The following is a 20,099-nucleotide window of genomic DNA, read 5'->3' on the forward strand; positions in this document are numbered from 1 at the left end:
GAAATGGAGACAAAAGGCTTCTTTCCTTCTCTCTCTCACTCACGGTGTCTCTCTCTCACTGCCTTGTTCAAGCCAGTCTCTGCAGCAGGCGCGTGTTATGCACTTGTAACGGGTTTTTAACTGCTTAAAAGCCAGAGTTTATGATTAATTTATAAGGTTTAAATGTAAATCAATTGATTTTAATTGTAATCAAATTATATTTTTTTTTATATTTTTCTTTCTTTTATATATGTTACATTCCTGTGGTATTTTGCTAGAGAACCAAGTTCAGCTATGCTTAACACAGGGTACCTCTAGTATGATTGTCTATAGTTTTAATTAGTGTTATCAAATCTATTTACTAAAGTCAAAAAACAGATTGAGCCTCACATTGGTATGCACTATCAACGTTCTTAATTGACACTGCAGTAATTTTCATTGCAGAGACCCTTAACTCGCTAACACCCGAGCCATTAGTTAGAGTGTTAAAGATGGTGTGTATAATCCTGGTGATCAGGGTTCGAATCCCCCGTCCCATTTTAATTTTTTTTTCAAGCATGCTTATATTTTAATGATATTTTAATATTGAAGCAAGAATCCTATCTTTATTGCCTCAAAAAAAAAAAAAAGAATCCTATCTTTATTTCTTGCCAACAAAGTGCATTAAATGACATCTATTTTGGTGAAATATTCCCTTGTCATTGAGTTAGAATAGATTGCTAAAATGAGATTGGAAATATGCTTTTATTAACCCTTGTTGTTGTGGTCCTTCTTTTGCTCACTCTTGACTCTCAAGTTTTTTAAAATTTGTTTTAGAACTTTCACTCTCTTTTGTAATTCTTTAATTTATTATCAATAATCTTGTCATGTATTAGTTAATTTGTTGTTTTTCAGTTGGTATGATTGGTAGGAGTATAAATATTTAGGACAATAAAACCAGCTTTACAATTGTACCTATATACATATACACACACACTACCTAGTTGTCATATTATCATTCTTAACAATGCCACTAATATTTTTTTTGGTGGGTTTTAGAATAAATGTATAATTAGACAAATTAAAAGGAAAAAAGTAAAGGAGAGAGGTTCAAAGATTTGGTTCTAAGCAAAGTTTTGTTTGAGCACATGAAAAAAGCTTAAATAGGTATATATATATATATATATATATATATATATCCCACTATTTACTTTTTACAAATAAGTAAATGAATTAATTAAGGATACTTTGTTTGATTCTCAAGTATGGCAGCAAAAATACTCACAACATTATGACATTTTTGTTATATATATGATTTAAAAATATGGTTTATTAAATATATAAAAATAAGGCCTTTAAAAGGCTGTGGACAATGGTACTACATTGTGGGATATAAATAAACTATTTTTTCACCAAGTGGTTGAGTTGGCCTTGCATTTGATTCAAAACCCTGTAAAAAAAATAAATTAAGGAAATTATTATGAATTTAGCAAAAAACTTGCAAAACCCTGTAAACAATAAATAAAAAATAAATAAATTAAGGAAATTATTATGAATTTAGCAAAAACTTTTATGTCAGATTGAAATATATTATGGACTCACATCATCCACAGCTTGCTTCAGCATTTCTATTTCCTTTGATGATACTGTTTTTGCCTATACAAAACCAAACAATGTTATTATATTACAATCATAACTTCAATAAAACACCATTTATTTCCTAATTAAAAAAAAATGTATAAAAATCTTTTGATAACTAAAAAAGATAATTTGTATATATATATATACACACACAATTATGTTCTTACCCCTATGAATACAGTCCAAATAACACCTTCAGAGCATGGAGGAGTTGTAAGAGAACCTATGTATCTAAAATATGCTCTGCCGGTACAAGAAATTATATCTTGTGGGTTAATAATTCCCAAATCTTGTTCTTCATAGCTAGATGATCTTACTTTCTTAACCACCTGCCGATCGATCAGGAACATATTAATTAATCATGATTTTGCAAATTAATCACATCTAATATATAGTGATTAATTGCATATATATATGTATGTATGTATGTATATAAGTACCCTTGAAATGATGGGATCAGAATGGCCAAGCATGTAAGTAATTGCAACAACTGCTATTTTTTCAAAAGAGCTTGAATAATGGACCATGTGAGCCTCCAACATGAGTCTGTAAAAATTACCAAATTAATTAACATTCAATTAGAGTGTATATATATATATATATTTATTTATTTATTTATTCAAATTTTATAAAATTATGATTATTGAAGAACAAACCTTGAACCATTAAAGGTATGCTCAGCGGGAGAATGCCAATGACAATGTTGTAAGTAATAATCAATTCCATCTATCTTAATGCTCCCAGCATTATGTTTCCATTTCACCTGAAAAATATTCGTTATTTTTTAGGAAGAAAATCAAACTATTGCCCTATTAGCATATGTGGATCCAACCATAAAAAGTTTGCCCATTAGGGTCAGACTCGCGTGCGCAAAAGTAGTTTCTCACTTAATAGCAGGACAAGTTAGTTCAAATAACGCATTGCCACAAGGGTATTGCTTCCCATGAGAATTGAATTCAAGGTTTCTCGAAGTCATACTTATCAACTAGATTATCACCCAAGTGGTCGATCCGACCCATAAATCGATACAAAGAATTTCAAACAATTCAAGAGAAAAATACTGGCTACTTACCATAATGTCATGTCCTCTATTTTCGACTACAGCAGGAGCAGGAAAGTAGTGCCTTTCCAAGTCACCTAATTGTGGTGAAACTTGTGCAATTCTATCAGTAAGATCAATGGGAGACTGTAGCTTTCCTTCTCCACAAGCTTTCCAATCTGGTTTGAGATTCCCCCAGTCTTCTGGACCTCTACCACTTCCTTCAATATATGTATATTCATGTTCCTCCGCTATGCTTGCCACACTCACACCTAAAAAATCAATTAAATATTATTTTCATAAAAATTAAAATAACCATGAAATACTTCTAAATAGTAAATTGATGAATTTTATTGCAATTTCAAAATCAATATTTTTTTTTATTGATTAACTAGGGATACATATATACATATAAGAGAGATAAAGAGAGCATACCAAGTGTAAGATCAAAGGATAAAAGACAGTAAAATGAAAGAATGAGATGAGGAATGAAGAAAAGAAAACTAGATTCCATAGCTTATGAGTTCTTAGTGGTGATTATGAATTTATGAGACATATATATACTAGGCCTGTTAGAGATTGAATTAGCACACACACATATAAATATAAATAAATAAATAAATGAATATATATATATAAGTACATGGCATTTACTAAAATAAATTTGATATATTCAAGTATTTTTTGGTATAGAATCCAAATTTTATAGTATACGATGAAAATGCCGATATTAATCACGCCCTATAATGTATAAATAGATATGAATATTACTTAATCAAAATAAATCTAGAAAGTCAAATATATCGTCCTGAAAATGGATTTTTTACATGAACCATTCAACAAAATTCATAGAAATAATTCGTTTATTAATTAACAAAATAATATATCATTACTATAATACTATTTTGGCGTGTACTGTATGCCTAATGTAATTAAAATGTCTATAAAGTATAGAGGGCCCTATATTTAATATTTATATTTAATCCCTCCCGCGCCCGAATGGAAAAATTTTTTTAAAATATTTTTATTAAGAATAGAACTTGAGACTTCTTGCATATATGACTAATGTTCATACCAATTAAGCTACTTAATCTTTTTTTGTTTGAATAAACATAATAATTCAATATATTATATTAAAAAAACCATTACTATTAGAATGAGATCTAAAATAAAAACTATCTTACGCATGTGAGGTGTGTGTATCAGTGTATATAGATACATATATAATTATTTTCTATATATACATGTATAATTATTCGTCCTAAATTTTTTTAGGATTATTTTACAACATTACAACTTATTGAAATGATATTATTGATAAGCATTCATCTTAATATTTGATCTCATAAGTAACCCAAAATGTTAACATAAATACATATTAAAATTGATGAACATTAATCAAAGACCATGTTAGATGAAATAATATATAAATACATAGCGGGAACACATAAATATTGTTATGTGTTGTTGTTTAAATATACAAACATATATATGCACTTACTAAAAAATACACATAAAAAGATATTTTCAAATATAAAAAGATATTTTTCACATAAAAAATCTATACAAACACATATGTATATATGTAGTAACATATATATATTATGTAGTGTGTATATAGAGTTTTTTTTGGTTTTAGCATCTGAACGTTTTTTTATTAGGTATTTGTCTCCCGTTTGTAATTTATTAGGGAACTAGCACCGTGCCGCTGTTACCAACAGCGACACCTATTTGTCTTTAGTGATGCCGCTGTTTGTAACAGCGCTGTTTGTAACAGCGGTTAAATCCTTTTACACCAAACCGTTGTTTGAAACAACGGCACAACGAGATCTAAATAGCGGCACCTCATATCTGAACAACGACATCATGGTGCCGCTTTTGGCAGTAGCGTTTGTTAAAATCCAAGGTAATGTCGCAGTTTATGACGGCGGCATCATGGAATCCCAAGCAATGCCGCAATTGTGAACAACGGTGTCTTTTGTCTATAAACCAAACCATAGGCACTCTTTGATACGCACAAACAAAAGTAGTCATAGAAAGAGGGAGGGAGGGAGTGTTTGAGTTCAGTGGTTTCCAATAACCGTCGAGCAATTAAACGGTAATAATTTTTTGTTGATTTATACTTGCATTGGGTTTTTGATACATAACTTATCTTATATTATGTTTAAATTTGTTAATTACGTATATTAAAAGATTTGTTAATGTTGAGTTGATTATTTTATTTAGGGTTGTAAAAATAGATTTGATTGTTAATGTTGTCGTCATTTTTTGAATTGGAATAATATAATTGTTTAAATATGTTGACTTGATTAGTGTAGCTTGTATGTGAAAAGAATTTTCATTTGTTAATGTTGTCTTGATTAGTGTAGTTTGTATGTAAAAATAGTTTTCATTTGTTAATGTTGTCTTGATTAGTGTAGTTTGTGTGTAAAAATAGTTTAGTTTGTGTGTAAAAATAGTTTTCTTGTCTTGATTAGTATAGTTTGTGTGTAAAAATAGTTTAGTTTGTGTGTAAAAATAGTTTTCTTCTCTTGATTAGTGTAGTTTGTGTGTAAAAATAGTTTTCATTTGTTAATGTTGTCGTTATTAATTTAATTGCAATATTAAAATTGTTTATTTTTGTTAATGTTTACTTGATTATTTTATTTTGTTAATGTTGTTATTAGTGTAGTTTATTTATAAATATTGTTGATTAGTTGTTATTGTTAACTTGATTATTTTAATTGGAATATTAACTTGATTACTTTAATTTGTATAAAAATATTGTAATATGAAGGTGATAATGACTTCACAGAGAAATCAAGATTTTCCATATGAATATGAGTACGATTACAGTCAATCTGCTCCTTGGGTTGATTGTACCCAGACAACTGGTGGAAGTTCTTCTTCACAACATTAATTACCAAATGTTAATGTCACGTTGATCCCAGAAATGTGTGGTAGTGAAAACACCGATCATTTTGAGGAGGCAATTGCGAACAACGATGTTGAGGTTGAAGATGATGAACGTTACATCGAATCTGATGCTAGTGACGTTGAGGATGAGGATGATGATGTTGGTGGTGATACTGCAGAAAATGTTGGGCTTCATACTCACCTGGTGCCACAAATACCTGAATTTGGAGATGTTAATTTTGATGATGCAGTATGCACGGATTGGGATTATGTTAATGAGGGATTGAAGGTGACTTAAAAGTCAAGCAAGTGTTCGAGAATAAGGCAGAACTGCTTAATGCGGTGAAAGCATGGCACATAGAGAACAACTACCAATACAAGACTCAACGTTCTAATACATAAATTATTCAATTAAAATGCGTGAAGGACAAGACTTGCATATGGTATCTTCGAGCGAGGGCGAAGGAGTCAATAAAAATGTGGATGATAACTGTGTTAAAAGGGCCACATACATACACAAATGTCTCTTTAACACAAGGACATCAACAATTAGATTCTGAGTACTTGGGGAGTGTAGTTTTGTCTATTGTTCGAGATGATTTGAAGATTAGTGTTGCTGCTATACAAGCCTTTGCAACCACACAACTGAAGCATGAAGTATCTTATTACAAGGCTTGGATGGTAAAACAGAAAGCAATGGAGAAGTTATTTGGATAATTTGAGGCATCGTATGTTGTACTGCCTAAGTTCTTTGAAGCTTTAAAGATGTCGAATCCAGGCACGGTTGTTCTGTTCGAGTATAAGAATTCTAACAACTCAGTAGCTACATTTGGATATGTGTTTTGGGCTTTTAGGCCATGTATTGAAGGGTTTCAGTATTGTCGCCCATTGATCAGCATTGATGCCACGCACCTGTATGGAAAGTATAAAGGGAAGTTACTCATAGCAGTTGCATTTGATGCAGATAATGGGTTGTTCCCATTATGTTAAGCTTTGGTCGATGCAGAAAATAATCGGAACTGGTCATGGTTCATAAATTGTATCTGTGCGTATGTTACTAATCGTCGAGGTATATGTGTGTTGTCCGATTGATATCCCAGCATCAAACGCGCAATGCGAGAGCAATGGCCTGAGCCATTCGCATTCCACAGATATTGTATCCAACATTTAGCCAGCAATTTCATGACAAATGTGTTCAAATTTTCTCAGGTTCCAAATTCATATTGCTCCAAAGTTAAAGGTCAAGAACTACAAAGACATACTACCAATTACACATTCTCCTCTTCTAAATTATTTTTCACTATCATCAAAACAATATTCCTAAAAATGGAGGAAAACCATAATACATAACAATACTTATGTGTTCTAAATATACATTTATATATATATTTTTAGTTTACATAGTCTTTATTTAATTTTCATACATTTTATTATGCATTTGTGTTAACATATTGGGTTACATTATTAGACCAAACATCAAGATGAATGTTTATGGATAATAATATCATTCCTCATGAGTTGTATTGTGATTTTTTTTTTCGAACGAATCGATATGCAGTAACTCGCTCCACGATCAGTTCCTAACTCCGCCCTTATATATATATATTCTAATTTTGATAAAGGGTAAAAGAGAGAGAGAAAAAAAAGGAACAACAATCATATACGAATCAACTTAAGTTTTTCTTTCTTTTTACAAAGCAATATATTAGTTATGCTAACATGTAAATGTTTTAAAAAATCATTTAGGAAAATTTTTTTGTACATTCTTTCTACAAACCAATGGATTGGTTATAGAAAATTGTAATAATTTCTTTCAAACCAAATAAATTAATGTACAATATTTAATCAAGATACATGCTATTTTGTGTAATGCATGGGGAGTGTATTCTAATTAGGTCATGCATTCTTTTAAAATAAAAATCAACGCGAAAACAAATATGTATATTTGATTACCAAGCGATAAAAATATGTTTATTTGAGGTCATCCAACCCTTAATTTCTCTCTTCTTCTTCTTCTTTTCTTTATTTATTTATTTATAGTTTTTGTTGTTTTTTTCATACCTAATTTATAAGTATGTACTTGGATCCACAAATTACAAGAGAGACAGTTAACACTTGACAATCTACTTGGGCCCATTAGACCCAGACATATGAGCCCAACAAAAAGTCCTCCTTAAGGCCCAGCGAGGTCCACGACGAAGACAACACACACTCTCTCCCTCCTCCCAAGCGAAGACATGCAATTGCTACTTACAAGTATGAAAAATGTATAAAAACCATCTAATCAATTCCACTAATTACGCCTGTTTTAGTTGTATGTTATCCACCATTGTTGGTGGCCTTGGTGCCTTAACGCTCCCTTTCTTCTCCCGTTTGGGTTTTTATTGGAATAAATTTCGGTCTACAATACCTCTTCAAAAAGAAAAAAACTTCCACTAATTACGATTGTCAGTAAGTTAAGCTATAAGAGACAATGAAGGATCAATGAGCGGAGGGATTATTGAGAATGAAAACACCAAGCAGACACAAAGACACTCTGCTTTCATTTCACGTAGCTTTTCCGAGTACTGATAAGGCCTTGATGCCCAGCCCCATCGTACTGACAAAATTTTCCTCATAGCGATAATTGATCATTCAAGTAAACTACACCTCACAAAACCTTGATGCCCAGCCCCATCGTGAAAAATTTTCCTTGCCTCCGATGTTGCCTCGTATTCACTTCTAATCTCTGTTGCAGTTTCATCCTCATGAGCTGAATCCTGTATCAGCTTATCTAGTGTGGCGAGAGATTTATTGGCCTCTTCATATTCCAAGCAGAAATCCTTGGTGACGAAGAGGTAGTAACTTTATGTGTTTTTGTGTTCACGGTCTATATTTATGAATTGTAATTCTATGACAAAAAATTTCCTCTCAATAAAGAACATAATTATCCTCACTATCCATCTAGACACGAACCTCTCACATATTAAAACCAGAACCAAGACCTCCCACAACGACATTTTCTCCGAACTCTTAAAAAAAAGGTACGGTTTTACTACAAAGAATCGTACTAATAACCAGTAACTACCATAAAGAACAGCTAACCAGTGAAATTCTGTCAATAAATCATTTTGTGATGGAATTTGCCACGGAAAATATTCAGTCACAAAAATCGTAGTTGCTAAATTTTACGACGAAATGCGCGGCGGAATGGGCGACGGGAATTTTATGACGAAAACATTTACGACGGAATTTGTGACGGAATATTCAGTCACAAATTAAATTTAAAAAGTAATGTTTAGCTTTGGTGACGGAATATTCCGTGGCTAATTCGCCTAGCAATTTAGGTGGCAAATTCGCCACGGAATTTTCTACGACGAATTAGCGACGGAATATTCCGTCGCAAAATTAATTAATATTTATTTTTTTGAAATTTTTTATTTTATTTGTATAATTAATTTAATATTTATTTCTATTTATAATTTTTGTTATTTTATTTAAATATAAATATTAATAATATAATTTGATCATACATTGTAATTAAAATGCATCACAAACATTTATAATAAAAATATTTATGTAAAAATTATGTTGAAGTCAAATTGTCAAAATATATTACAACAATTAAACTGCAACCCATAATCTAAACCCCGTCAGAATAGTGCTCCTCATTATCACAAGCATCGTCGACGTCATTACCTGACGGTTGCATCCCAAACTGAGCAAAGACATGCTGCATCATTTGGTCTTGTTGCTCAGCCCTCTCGTCTGCCTCCTGCAGAATCTGGGTCGCCTTCTTTTGCCTGTGGGCCACCTCCTCCTGGCTCTGATCCGCCTCCTCCTGCATGGCTACAATCTTATCAAATAACTCAGAGTTCATCTGAGCCACGCGCTCCTCTATCTCCTGTATGGTTGCAGGTCATTCGTACTTACTCTTGAGGATCATACCTATCTTTCTGTGAACGCTATAAGGATCGAATCTGAAAAAAAAATTAAGAGCATATTTATAAGCATATATTTAAGTAATTAATGCATGACAAGTAATGAAAATGCACTTACGATGAGTCAGAATGTGGTCGTATGAACTCTTTGGAGTCAGAACCGACCCCATGTTTGTCCATTGACGGGACTTGTGAGCTGGATACAGGTGAAACAAGGGGCATCTCAGGAGGAGCCTGTGACGTGGGAAAGAGGGGCGATGATGAATTATACGACATTTGTTCACCGTGACTTGTCCAGTAGTGATATCCAAGTTGAAAACCTTTTTTATATAAGTGCATCCTTATTTCATCGAACCTCCAATATCTTGTGCATTTCCAGCTAACACATGGACACCTTATTGTTCCTGTATTTTGAAATTCTGAATTATTTGCACTAGCATAAGCAATGAACTCCTCGACCCCTGTCAAGAACTCTTCAATAATTTCCACCCGATTGGGTCCAACTCTCTTATACATCCATGCACAAGATTCAGTTACATCCATCACAACTACAAAACCAAATATGTATGGAAGAAGTGGAAATTAAGAGATAACGAGGCAGATGAAACAAATAAAGGAGAGGAGAGAATGATAAACGAGAGATGAATAACATGAAAATGATGTTAAATAAAAGATGAACTCTTTTTTTAGTAAATTAGCGATGAAAGTGTAATTCCGTCACTATTTTCAATGATATAAAACCTGCCATAAGTTCACATAAAGCCTGACGGCCATATTGGTAAACGAAATTTGGTGACGGAATAGCATTTTCGTCACTAAATTAGCGACGGAATATCATTTCCGTCACTAAACTTCCGTACCTGAATCAGACCTCAATTTGACATAAAGCCTGGCAGTCCAGTACGGCTAACGGGATTTAGTGACGGATAAGCTATTTCGTCACTACATCGACGATGAAAATGTTATTCCGTCACTATTTTTAATAATATAAAACCTGTCATGAGTTGACATAAAGCCTGACGGGGACATATTATTCCGTCACTAAAGTCGTGACGGAATAACATTTCCGTCCGAAATTTAGGGATGGAATAACATTTTGGTCACTAAACATCCGTACTTGACCTCTATTTGACATAAAGTCTGGCAAGCCAGTCTGGTTAACGAGATTTAGTGTCGGAATTGAATTTTCATCACTAAATCAATGACGGAATATCATTTTCATCACTAACAATCCGCACTTGAACCGCACCCCTATAAGAAAAACTACGATTTAGTGACGGAAGATAGTTTCGTCGCTCATTTAGTGACGGATCGATATTTCCGTCACTAACTCAGCGATGGAATTTTGGGACCGTAGCTAAATCGTATAATCTCTGACAAAAATCTCTGATCATGTACGGATGTTTAGTGACGGAACTGTGTCCGTCACAAATCCACGGCATAAAGCCGTCGCAAAATCCGTCACAAATTTTAGCGGGATTTGGTGTTTATTTTGTCACGAAATTAGTGACGAAATATATTCATCATGAAAATTTCTGTCACTAAATTCGTCGTAGACCTGGTCAGCTGCTAAGTTGACTTTTGTGACGGAATTTTGACTGACATTCTGTCACTAATTCCATCGTAGACCTGGTGACATTTTTGACGAAACTTTGACTAAATTTCGTCACTAATTGTAAATTTAGGCACGAAAATTATTCCTTGGCTAAATTCCGTCATAAAATGGCCCCTTTTGTTGTAGTGAGTACCAAACTCACCCATTCTAATATCACCCATAAATCAAGCTTCTCCTTTCTGAGCTCTTCAGGTATGTCGTCCTCCAACAATGTATCATCATCCCCTTCATTATCACCATCACTCTTCCCTATAAACTCGGCTCTACCCATCCTCTCGGGCAGGTCTATGAATCTCGATTTAGTCTTCTCCTTCCACGAGTTTAACTTCCTCTGCAATGAACCATCTCGTGAGGAGCACTTCACAATTTCTCCTCCTCCACTGCCACCGTGTTCCTCATTCTGCGGAGTATCATTAAACTGCGATCTCCTCCTGATGAGCTCCAAGAAACCGGCACCCGACCCGGGTGGGTTTGGGTTGAAGGAGACCCGGTGAGTGGCCGACGGCGACTGCACCACCAGTGGTAGGCTACTAGGAGAAGTGTTAGTGGTACTGGTATTAGTTGGCGGAACACTACTGTTGTCATTTTGTAGCTCGTCCAACTTTAGACAAATCTCGCCGGACGCATATCTATGGTCCATTGCAATAAATCTTCAATAGCATAGCACTTCCAAGAGTGAAATAAAATGAAGGATATCTTATTTGCACGTTAATTCATGAACCAGAAGGAGATAATAACGAAGAAGAAGAAGTTGAGGTGAGGATGGAAAGAGAAAGCCAAGAGAAGTTTATTCAATTAGCTCAATGAACTGAATATGATGGGGGTACCCGTTTGACAAATGACAAATGATGTAGAGAAATGCAGAACTGTGAAGATGGAGCAGCAATTTTCATTTGAAAGATATCAGACTGCATCACATTCAATATAATTGTTGGTTAATTCTTGTTTGTGGATCATGACATGTAGGGTGACCTTAATCTTATTTGTGGTTTAATTTTCAGTTTATGTAATGAGAATGCTATTGCTTGGTATCAATAAATGCTTGTATTATTTATTTTCAGTTAAGTAAGAGTTTTATTTTGTTGGTTTTAAGGGAGTGCACACTTTTTTTTTTTGGTATTATAGGAGAAGGGGATGGGAGAGACTCGAACTGAAGAACTCCATGAAATACCACATATGAGTGTCATCTCAGCTACTCATGCTTCTTTGTGCACACACATTTAAAACTTTTTGAAAACCAAGATTTTTGTTAGAACCCATTGAATGGTTAAACTTTCAGTGTAGTGGAAAAACATATTCCTAAACTAATAAGAACTCTAGTAGACTAGCATCATGATATTGATTTCATATAATGTATGATACAAAGAGAGCTCTTATACAGGGGAACGGAGTAAAAATAACCATAAATTAAAGAGCCATTCATAAGATTGGGGTAACACCACTACATCTGCATAACCACCACATCTGCATAACAAAAAAGCAAGCATATGGACCAGGAAAAAGAATTAGTCAGGTACATCCTGTATGTTACTCCGCTCATCAGAATCTTTGCACAACCATAAGTGAGGGGAAAGGAGACAAGGACTATCAAAAATGAATCTCACCGACAACAAATAGAAAGAAAGAGTAGCACAATATATTATAATTTCAACGATTTTCACGACTTTCTTTAAGTTACAATTTGGCTCCTCAGCCGACTTATTCCATATTCGACAAGCAATTGTGCTACACATCGAACTACTGGACTACCCGTTTCACATTTGGAGGCATTATTGCAACAAAAATGTACGTTTCTGGAACTAACACCAAAGGTTCACTGCTTTCATGAAGACATTACCATCTACTTGCGAAACTTGAAGTAGTTAAGGTTCCTCTGCATGACCAGAAAATACGGGCTTAGATTGTATATGATATCAGCTAATGTCATGACTTACAACACAGCCTATAATAACCAAAATGGTCCTTTTTCGCACTTCTAAGAATTCCCATCATGATGCAACACTAGCAGAAGACTTCAACTTCTTTGGTGGTGGGTTTCCTCCGGAGATCACCACATATGAATAGAAGAAAAGCATTGCAGCACTACGAAACATATGTACAGTGTAAATAATCAAAACATTGAGAACATTTGAATGATACATAAAAAGCCATGTGTCTTGGTTGATAAATTACAGGCAAGCGCATTATGTACCTTATGGCAGCATACAACCCAGTCGGAAATAGCTTCTTTGACTGCAATGATAGACCACAATATTACAAAGAAAAAAAAATCAACTAACCATAAACATAAATTTTACCAATGAGTAGGCCTGAATGCTCTTCCACAAAAGGACCGCTGAAAGTGCTGCAAGTTCAGGAAGAAATACTTTCAGGCATGCTCAGAAAGGAGAGTATGTTTTGTAATTTTCAATCTTACCGTTCTTTCACACAATGCATAGGCATGTACGTGTGTAGACTGACAGTAAAATAAGAGATGCATTGCCCATGAGATCCTAATTTTTGACAACATACTAATTTACGAATGGGAGTGCAGACAACTAATTCGCTTTCAAAACAATTCATTATATTCCTAGCAGCATATAAGCTCGTGGATGTCACATAGGTTCAATGACCGGGAAATCTTCGTTTGACTGTAGAATGGAAGCTGTGTATATAAGTTGAACAACTGTATGGTGTTGACTTCAGGGAATAACATATTTTACAATCTCATATCAGACTTATGCAATTGCAATGTGCTTTACTTATGTATCTCTGGCTTTTGAGTGGCTCAAGCTGCGTATATGCACATAGAGGAGTCGAGATAGACTCATACCCAAGGCATATTGCATACACATTCCAACGTCAGTCTTCATTTTGTTTGGGCATTAACTGGCAAAACCTAATCTCAAATAGGCACTACCAAAGGCTTACATCAGAAGGTCTCTTTGATGAAGCATTCGGTGCATGAAAAACAAAATAGAATTATTTATAGCAGGCCGAAGTAATAATTATAGGCCTATCCAATTTTTTATTTCCTCATCTCTTGAGGTACAGAAATTGAAGTTTCTGATAAATGAAGATCCAGCTATCTTGCGAAACAAATAAATCCAATCCCATTAAAAATAAAGAAACCATCATTGTGATACTAGTCCAACAAAGCTTCAACACAAAGATTAATCTACCTACCTGCTTGTCCCAGAATAAATGGTAAACTGGATTTCCCTTGCCTCCAGATCTTCAAACTGAGGGTGCTGAGGGCCAGCAAAGCTCCTCCAAAAAGTACCCCAGTGCTTAGAGTCATAAGGTTTCTTGAGAATAAAAAGCCAATAAGCCCCCCACTTAGAACAAAGCCACCTGGTACACAAGTTCCACAAGAGAGTTGATTTTTGGTATATTGAAAAAAGTTTATTATGGTGAAGGTGATGATCAAACAAGTATAAACACGTATGCAACTATTACAATATGAAAAATACAATTAGCCTAATTTGCGCAAACATATTTTTCCTTTAATTCTGCCTCCTTCGAACAGTTATTAAGTTTCAAGCTTCATTATTTGAATTGCAACTCACCTCCAAATAACCCCCCTCCTCTCAAGGGGAAGTGTCATTAGTGATTTGACACACATTTCCTTTGTGGACCAAAAGGCCTATTTGATCTCAACTGTAGCTGAATGATATCATTAACAACATTAAGGGTAGTAAACACTATATTCTCCCTAAAATTTGAATGATTCTTTCTGGTTGCAAAAGCAATTTGCGTTTATTATCATCTTCCGGACAAGTAGTTTCATGGTTGGTTCATGTACTTAGAAAGGCACAATATCAATTTGATGATATCGATTGTAATAAAACCTTATTCATTGAAATATTTTAAGAAACTCACTATTAGAAAAGACAATCAAATTGACCTCCTAGCCGACATTCTAAATTTCTAATTCACAAATACAGACACACTCACCGTAAGGAATACCAAAACAAAAATCATGGATCTTTGCTGCCCTCTTTGGCTCCAGGGCAATGACAGACTCTTGTACCGGCTCATTTAGCTCCACTTTATCACCAGCAACTTCTTTCGCACTTGAATACTTTGCTGCCTCTTCTGGCCATGAATTAGAAGATGCATTGTCTGAATAACTAAGAGTGGTTTTAGTCTCTGAAGTGTCCGTACCACGCACTTCCGCATGCATAACAATGGATAGCTGGACAATTCCATTGATTAGAATAAGTTCAATGCATTCATGAAACTAAAATAAACCATTGATCATCGATGGACAGATAAAAGCCCTCAATTTGAAACCAAAGACAGTTACTATATATCCAAAACGAGACAGCCACAAGCATACAAACCATAGAATTTCTATACCCACAATTAAAGATGCTAACTTTTTGCACTCAATCATCATTTTCAGCAGTACCCATGATTAAAGACTTTTTTTTTGCACTAAATTATATTTTAGAACGCACCCATCTGATCTCCCAAACAAAACCAAAATTTTTTCTTAAACGAAGCAAAGTAAGCAGTCTGCGGTACCTTCGGCCGACGAAAAGTGGGGCTTAAAACGAATTGCCTCTCGAGCTGGAACTTGCCGTTGCGGTTAAAGGAAGAATAGCACAAGAGCTGAGGAGACACAGTTGCAGCCGCAACTTCCATTGACGGAGATCGACAGCTGATCTCGATCGAGATCGAATAAACACAGACAAGATAGGTAGCAGCTGCTTCGTTGCTCTTGTTGAACGGATCTCCCAAGCCGACGTCAAAGCTATGACGAGATCGGGTGTGGGTTAAAATTGAATTATTGAAGTAAACTAATATATATTTGGACTGATAATCAATGATTATGTTGGAATTCCGGTTTATGATTAACATTTTCTACAATTTTTTAATAAGCAATTATCGATTTCTTTTATTGCTTATTTGATTCTCAATTGGTTGGATTCTATCCAATTAGTATCTTCAAACCCGAAAGAGTGGTCTCTTACAAAGATAAAATGCCTCAAGATGTATTCTTATTTTTATTTTTAGGTTCGAGTGAGAATTCGTTTTGGCTTTGAAAATTCGTTTGGGTGAGTGTTTTCAAAAATTATTTTGTAAAACTAAAAAATTGCTTTTGGTTTTCAAAAACCAAAAAACCAAAACTATTTTTTGATGTGTTGTAAAATTCTTTTTTGTTTTCTCTTTCCTTTGTCTCTCCATTTTAACATAACCTATCAACCGTAACTTAATCTAGGCACACAATTGACATCAACTTACTATATTCGATTGGTCATCATATTTTAGGTGCGACCAAAATATATTCAAGTCTTATTTTTAAATTTTTGAGTTCCAAGTAGGATTTTATTGTAAATAAAGTGGAATTTGACATTGTGACCTTCTGTTTGATTATTGATATGAAAGTTCAAGCATCCTAACTAATGGTGATTTTGATACTTCAATTTGAATTAAATTCACTATAATATAATATTAGAGACTCAATTGATCTTTTTTTGAATGTTCAACTCACGAAATAGAAATACCTAAAAAGACATAGCTTTAGTAAGGAAGCATATGGATTAATAATAACTCACGAAAGTAGGATCCTAGATAGAAAGGAATGATGAAAACGGATACACATAGTGGATGCCCATTGATTTTCTCATGAACTCATGTAATCGACCCCACACTTTTGGGATAAAGGCTCGGATAGTGATGATTATAGAATCCCTGGCCCCTCCTCACCCACCTCAATGAAAAAATTTTGTGGTAAAACAAAGAATTTCTCATGGACATTCAATGTTTGTGCATCAAGAATCATATACTTTCATTGCGGTGTCAGAAAAAACATTCCCCATGAATTGCACAGCAGTTCACGAAGGCAAGTTTCAGTCTAGTGAAGCTCCAAGAAGTCAGAGACTCAATTAATTAATGGCGAAAATCCACATTTTATGAAATGCTCTTCTAAGTCCAACATCACCATTTTGGCATCATCCCATGCCCATTGTGCACGTTAAACATTGTTCGTCCTTCCTTGTGCTAAGAAAAAGCTAGATCATGATGTTCCCAATATGCCTACTGCCTAGCTAAAAAATGCAGAACATTAAACGCATCATCTTTCTTCAAACTTAATAGCTTTTGTGTACACGTTATAGAATTAAATGGCTAGGTACATCAGCTTGTAAGATTCAACTTACCTTCACAGAAGTCCTTTCGACAAGAATATCCATTATACCAGATTCAGCTTCTTGAGCAGCAACCCTCTCCTTGTTTATTGATCCCACACAAGGCTTGTGTATCCAAAACGTTGGAGCCACCTTCTTAAAATATTTGCTTGGAATATGCCAGAAAACTACCTCAGGCACCCTGTTACAAGTCAATCTGAAAAACCTTTTTTTTTCCCTTCAAAGAATAAAAGATCTTATTTGTATCTCTTCACTTGTTTTTGTTTCATACTTTTCATTGCTCAGAACAAACAAATAACTCAGAAAGTAGAAACATATTTGTGGCAAAGCAATAGATTGCAAAAGAAGCAATAGTTCAGAAGAGGCCACGTTTTCACAATTTTCTACCTTAAATCAGGGTTGAGCTTTTCAGATGTAAGCCTGAACCATTCAGCTTGAGCACTTGCCTTGATATGACTTCTGGATAGGAGCCACCCCCAGAATCAAGAAAGTACAAGAACATCGCAGATGATTCTTGATCTTTCGAGGATGAGACTTCGAGAACATAGTTGGATACACTTGGCCAAAGATCCCTGGGACCATTTCTAGAAAATGATAATTCATTATTCTCTATCTCATGTTTCATCAGCTCCAAACGAGGTGTGCCTCTGAAGCTACATGCTTCCTCTACCATCATGGAAATATATCTCCCATTAGAAGATCTCAATATGACTATCTGTAAATAACAAGAAGCTTCATAAACGAGTAAACGACAGCCTTCTTTGAAACCAACTTAAAGACCACCACTAACACTTCTTATGTTACCAAGAACAGCTTCACTTGAACTGATAGTCTTTCTGTTTCCATATCCTTTATACACCAACCAGAACTATAACATTTTCATATTATGAAGACAGAAGACCTATTCCATATTCACTCATAAGTCAAAACTCTGAATCTGTAAACGTAAATTATGATTTCATTTTGTCTATTACAAATGCCTCAAAATAAGCAAATATGTAAAATGTCAAAAAAGACTAGGAAAATAATGATAAAAAATATATATTTGCCTTCACCTTGGTCTGATGAATTGGCTACAGGGCACAGGAGTGGAGGGATACCAAGGCCTGAGAACCACTCCATTGGCCATTCAAAGGGTGCATCGTCGTGGTTTCCAAAGACACTGGCCCAAGGGATGTCCCTGGACTTTGCTGGAGATAGAGCTTGGTTCCAATACAAGCTTGCATTTGGAATTGCCATGTTGTTGGCTGTGATCACATCGCCCAGGTATACTACAAAATCTGTAAATACCATCGAAAATTCATCATAATTTTCGTTTATGACTTTAAAAGGGGGGAACTCATATAGATTACATGCCATTAATTCCATTAGAGTGAGCATTATAGTTGGTACTTAATCAAATTCACATGTTTTTTCATTCAGTATCCAATTTGGCTCGGATAATCATTTTGAAAATTTTGGTATTAGTTCTCAAACTTCTCTGTCACTTGTATTTGTAGTTGCCAAACTGAACCCTGAATCGGACTTGTAGCATAAATGGAACAAATCAATACACTTTGTTTGTAATTGAGCAGCACAAGCCCCACCATAGAAATAGACGCAGAAATTAACCAAATTTTCAGATGATCAACAACTTGTTAGTATTTTTCTTTCGCTGTTAATTTGACTCACCTGACTGATTACGTCTGGGGTTTTCTATTTCTCGACTAAACACCGATAATTCGATCCCTAAGTGTCAACTGCTCGAAATAACCAAAATCCAAATTCGCTATAAATTGCGGTAATCATCGAATACTAATCACCAAAAAATACTGAAAAAAAAAAACTAATCGGAATCACAAAATGCAAGATTAAGCTCACCAGGAGTTTCATGGTCCAGTACAGTGGACATGACCTTGATAGAATTCACATCCTGCCGTGGGCCCCAATCTGTCCAGGCATCCTCACCGAAGTGCAGGTCAGCGAAGAGTGCTATCTTGAAGTGTTTATCCGGCTGTATCCGTAAACCATCAGCAATTTCCGGCGGCGGTTGTAGTAGAACGGTGTGTTGGGTTGAACAGTGGACGGCCACGATTAAGTGGAGGAAGAGTAAGATCGTCATATCATAATTTGGGGTGCGTTCCAGAACTAGTGTTAACGGAATTTTAGAGACTCGGACGGTTTTCACTCCTTTGGAGACTGTATAATGACAAAAATGTCCCTAGATTTTGTATTATGACAAATGGGAACCAATTATACTTGTTATGTTTTGATACCATTATTTGCCCTTAGAGTATGATGTTAACATTGATACCAATTTTACTTGTTATGTTTTCGCAAGGAGAAAACTTGTGAAATAAGCTTCTTATCCATTTTTTTTTTTTGAGCGGTTAAACTAGCAGTTTGACGATGGTACGTTGGTTTAATCTATAGAGTCAGATTTATAATTAAAAAACAGATACATTTTGATTTTTCGAAACATTGTTACGATAAATGAATCGAGAATCTAGTTAATGTTTACATATAAAAAACAGATACATCTTCCACCTACTTGAGCGTCGGAGTGTTGCTATCCATCCTTTGCCGACAGTCTCCAGCCAATGAAGCCAACGAGAAGCTTCTAGTCCTGACAGTATGCAATGAATAGAATAATCAAAAATAATTGTTTTGTCCTAGAAAAAAAAATTAAGTCAAAATAGGCAATAAATTATTTATGGTGGCAACAAAAAAAAACGTATTTGTTAACCCTAAAAATGGCAAAAAAGTGGATAATTATAATCCTTGAACGTATATGCATGAACATATCCAAATGTACGCATACATGTACGTGACGTGGATTTTGGCTAGCACACGTGTCTCAAAAATATTGTTCTTATATTAATACGTTTAAATTTGCTTACCTCTTCTAACGAATGTAA

General features: G+C 34.6%; 2 protein-coding genes and 1 pseudogene across 3 annotated transcripts; all 3 read right to left on the bottom strand.

The window, feature by feature from the left end:
- Window positions 1-1,244: 1,244 nt before the first annotated feature.
- LOC119995689 (alpha carbonic anhydrase 7-like) lies at window positions 1,245-3,192 on the bottom strand. The gene is made up of 7 exons (XM_038842192.1): window positions 3,074-3,192; window positions 2,672-2,910; window positions 2,256-2,362; window positions 2,040-2,145; window positions 1,767-1,928; window positions 1,561-1,614; window positions 1,245-1,408 (listed from the first exon to the last, which is right to left on the bottom strand). The coding sequence occupies exons 1-7, from the start codon at window positions 3,150-3,152 to the stop codon at window positions 1,337-1,339; spliced, it is 819 nt and encodes a 272-aa protein (XP_038698120.1). The 5' UTR covers window positions 3,153-3,192; the 3' UTR covers window positions 1,245-1,336.
- A 9,492-nt stretch (window positions 3,193-12,684) lies between these two features.
- On the bottom strand, window positions 12,685-15,928 carry LOC119986372 (protein FATTY ACID EXPORT 1, chloroplastic-like). 2 transcript variants are annotated; one of them, XM_038830933.1, is made up of 7 exons: window positions 15,578-15,928; window positions 15,005-15,245; window positions 14,234-14,401; window positions 13,366-13,412; window positions 13,260-13,300; window positions 13,042-13,150; window positions 12,685-12,941 (listed from the first exon to the last, which is right to left on the bottom strand). In XM_038830933.1, the coding sequence occupies exons 1-6, from the start codon at window positions 15,911-15,913 to the stop codon at window positions 13,057-13,059; spliced, it is 927 nt and encodes a 308-aa protein (XP_038686861.1). In that variant the 5' UTR covers window positions 15,914-15,928; the 3' UTR covers window positions 12,685-12,941; window positions 13,042-13,056. The 2 variants fall into 2 exon arrangements, with proteins under 2 accessions (XP_038686861.1, XP_038686860.1); XM_038830932.1 differs by having other exon boundaries at window positions 12,685-13,150.
- A 628-nt stretch (window positions 15,929-16,556) lies between these two features.
- Window positions 16,557-19,386, bottom strand: LOC119987558 (annotated as a pseudogene).
- Window positions 19,387-20,099: the final 713 nt, after the last annotated feature.

Source organism: Tripterygium wilfordii, chromosome 3 (assembly GCF_013401445.1).
Source record: "Tripterygium wilfordii isolate XIE 37 chromosome 3, ASM1340144v1, whole genome shotgun sequence".
Taxonomy (NCBI): Eukaryota; Viridiplantae; Streptophyta; class Magnoliopsida; order Celastrales; family Celastraceae; genus Tripterygium; species Tripterygium wilfordii.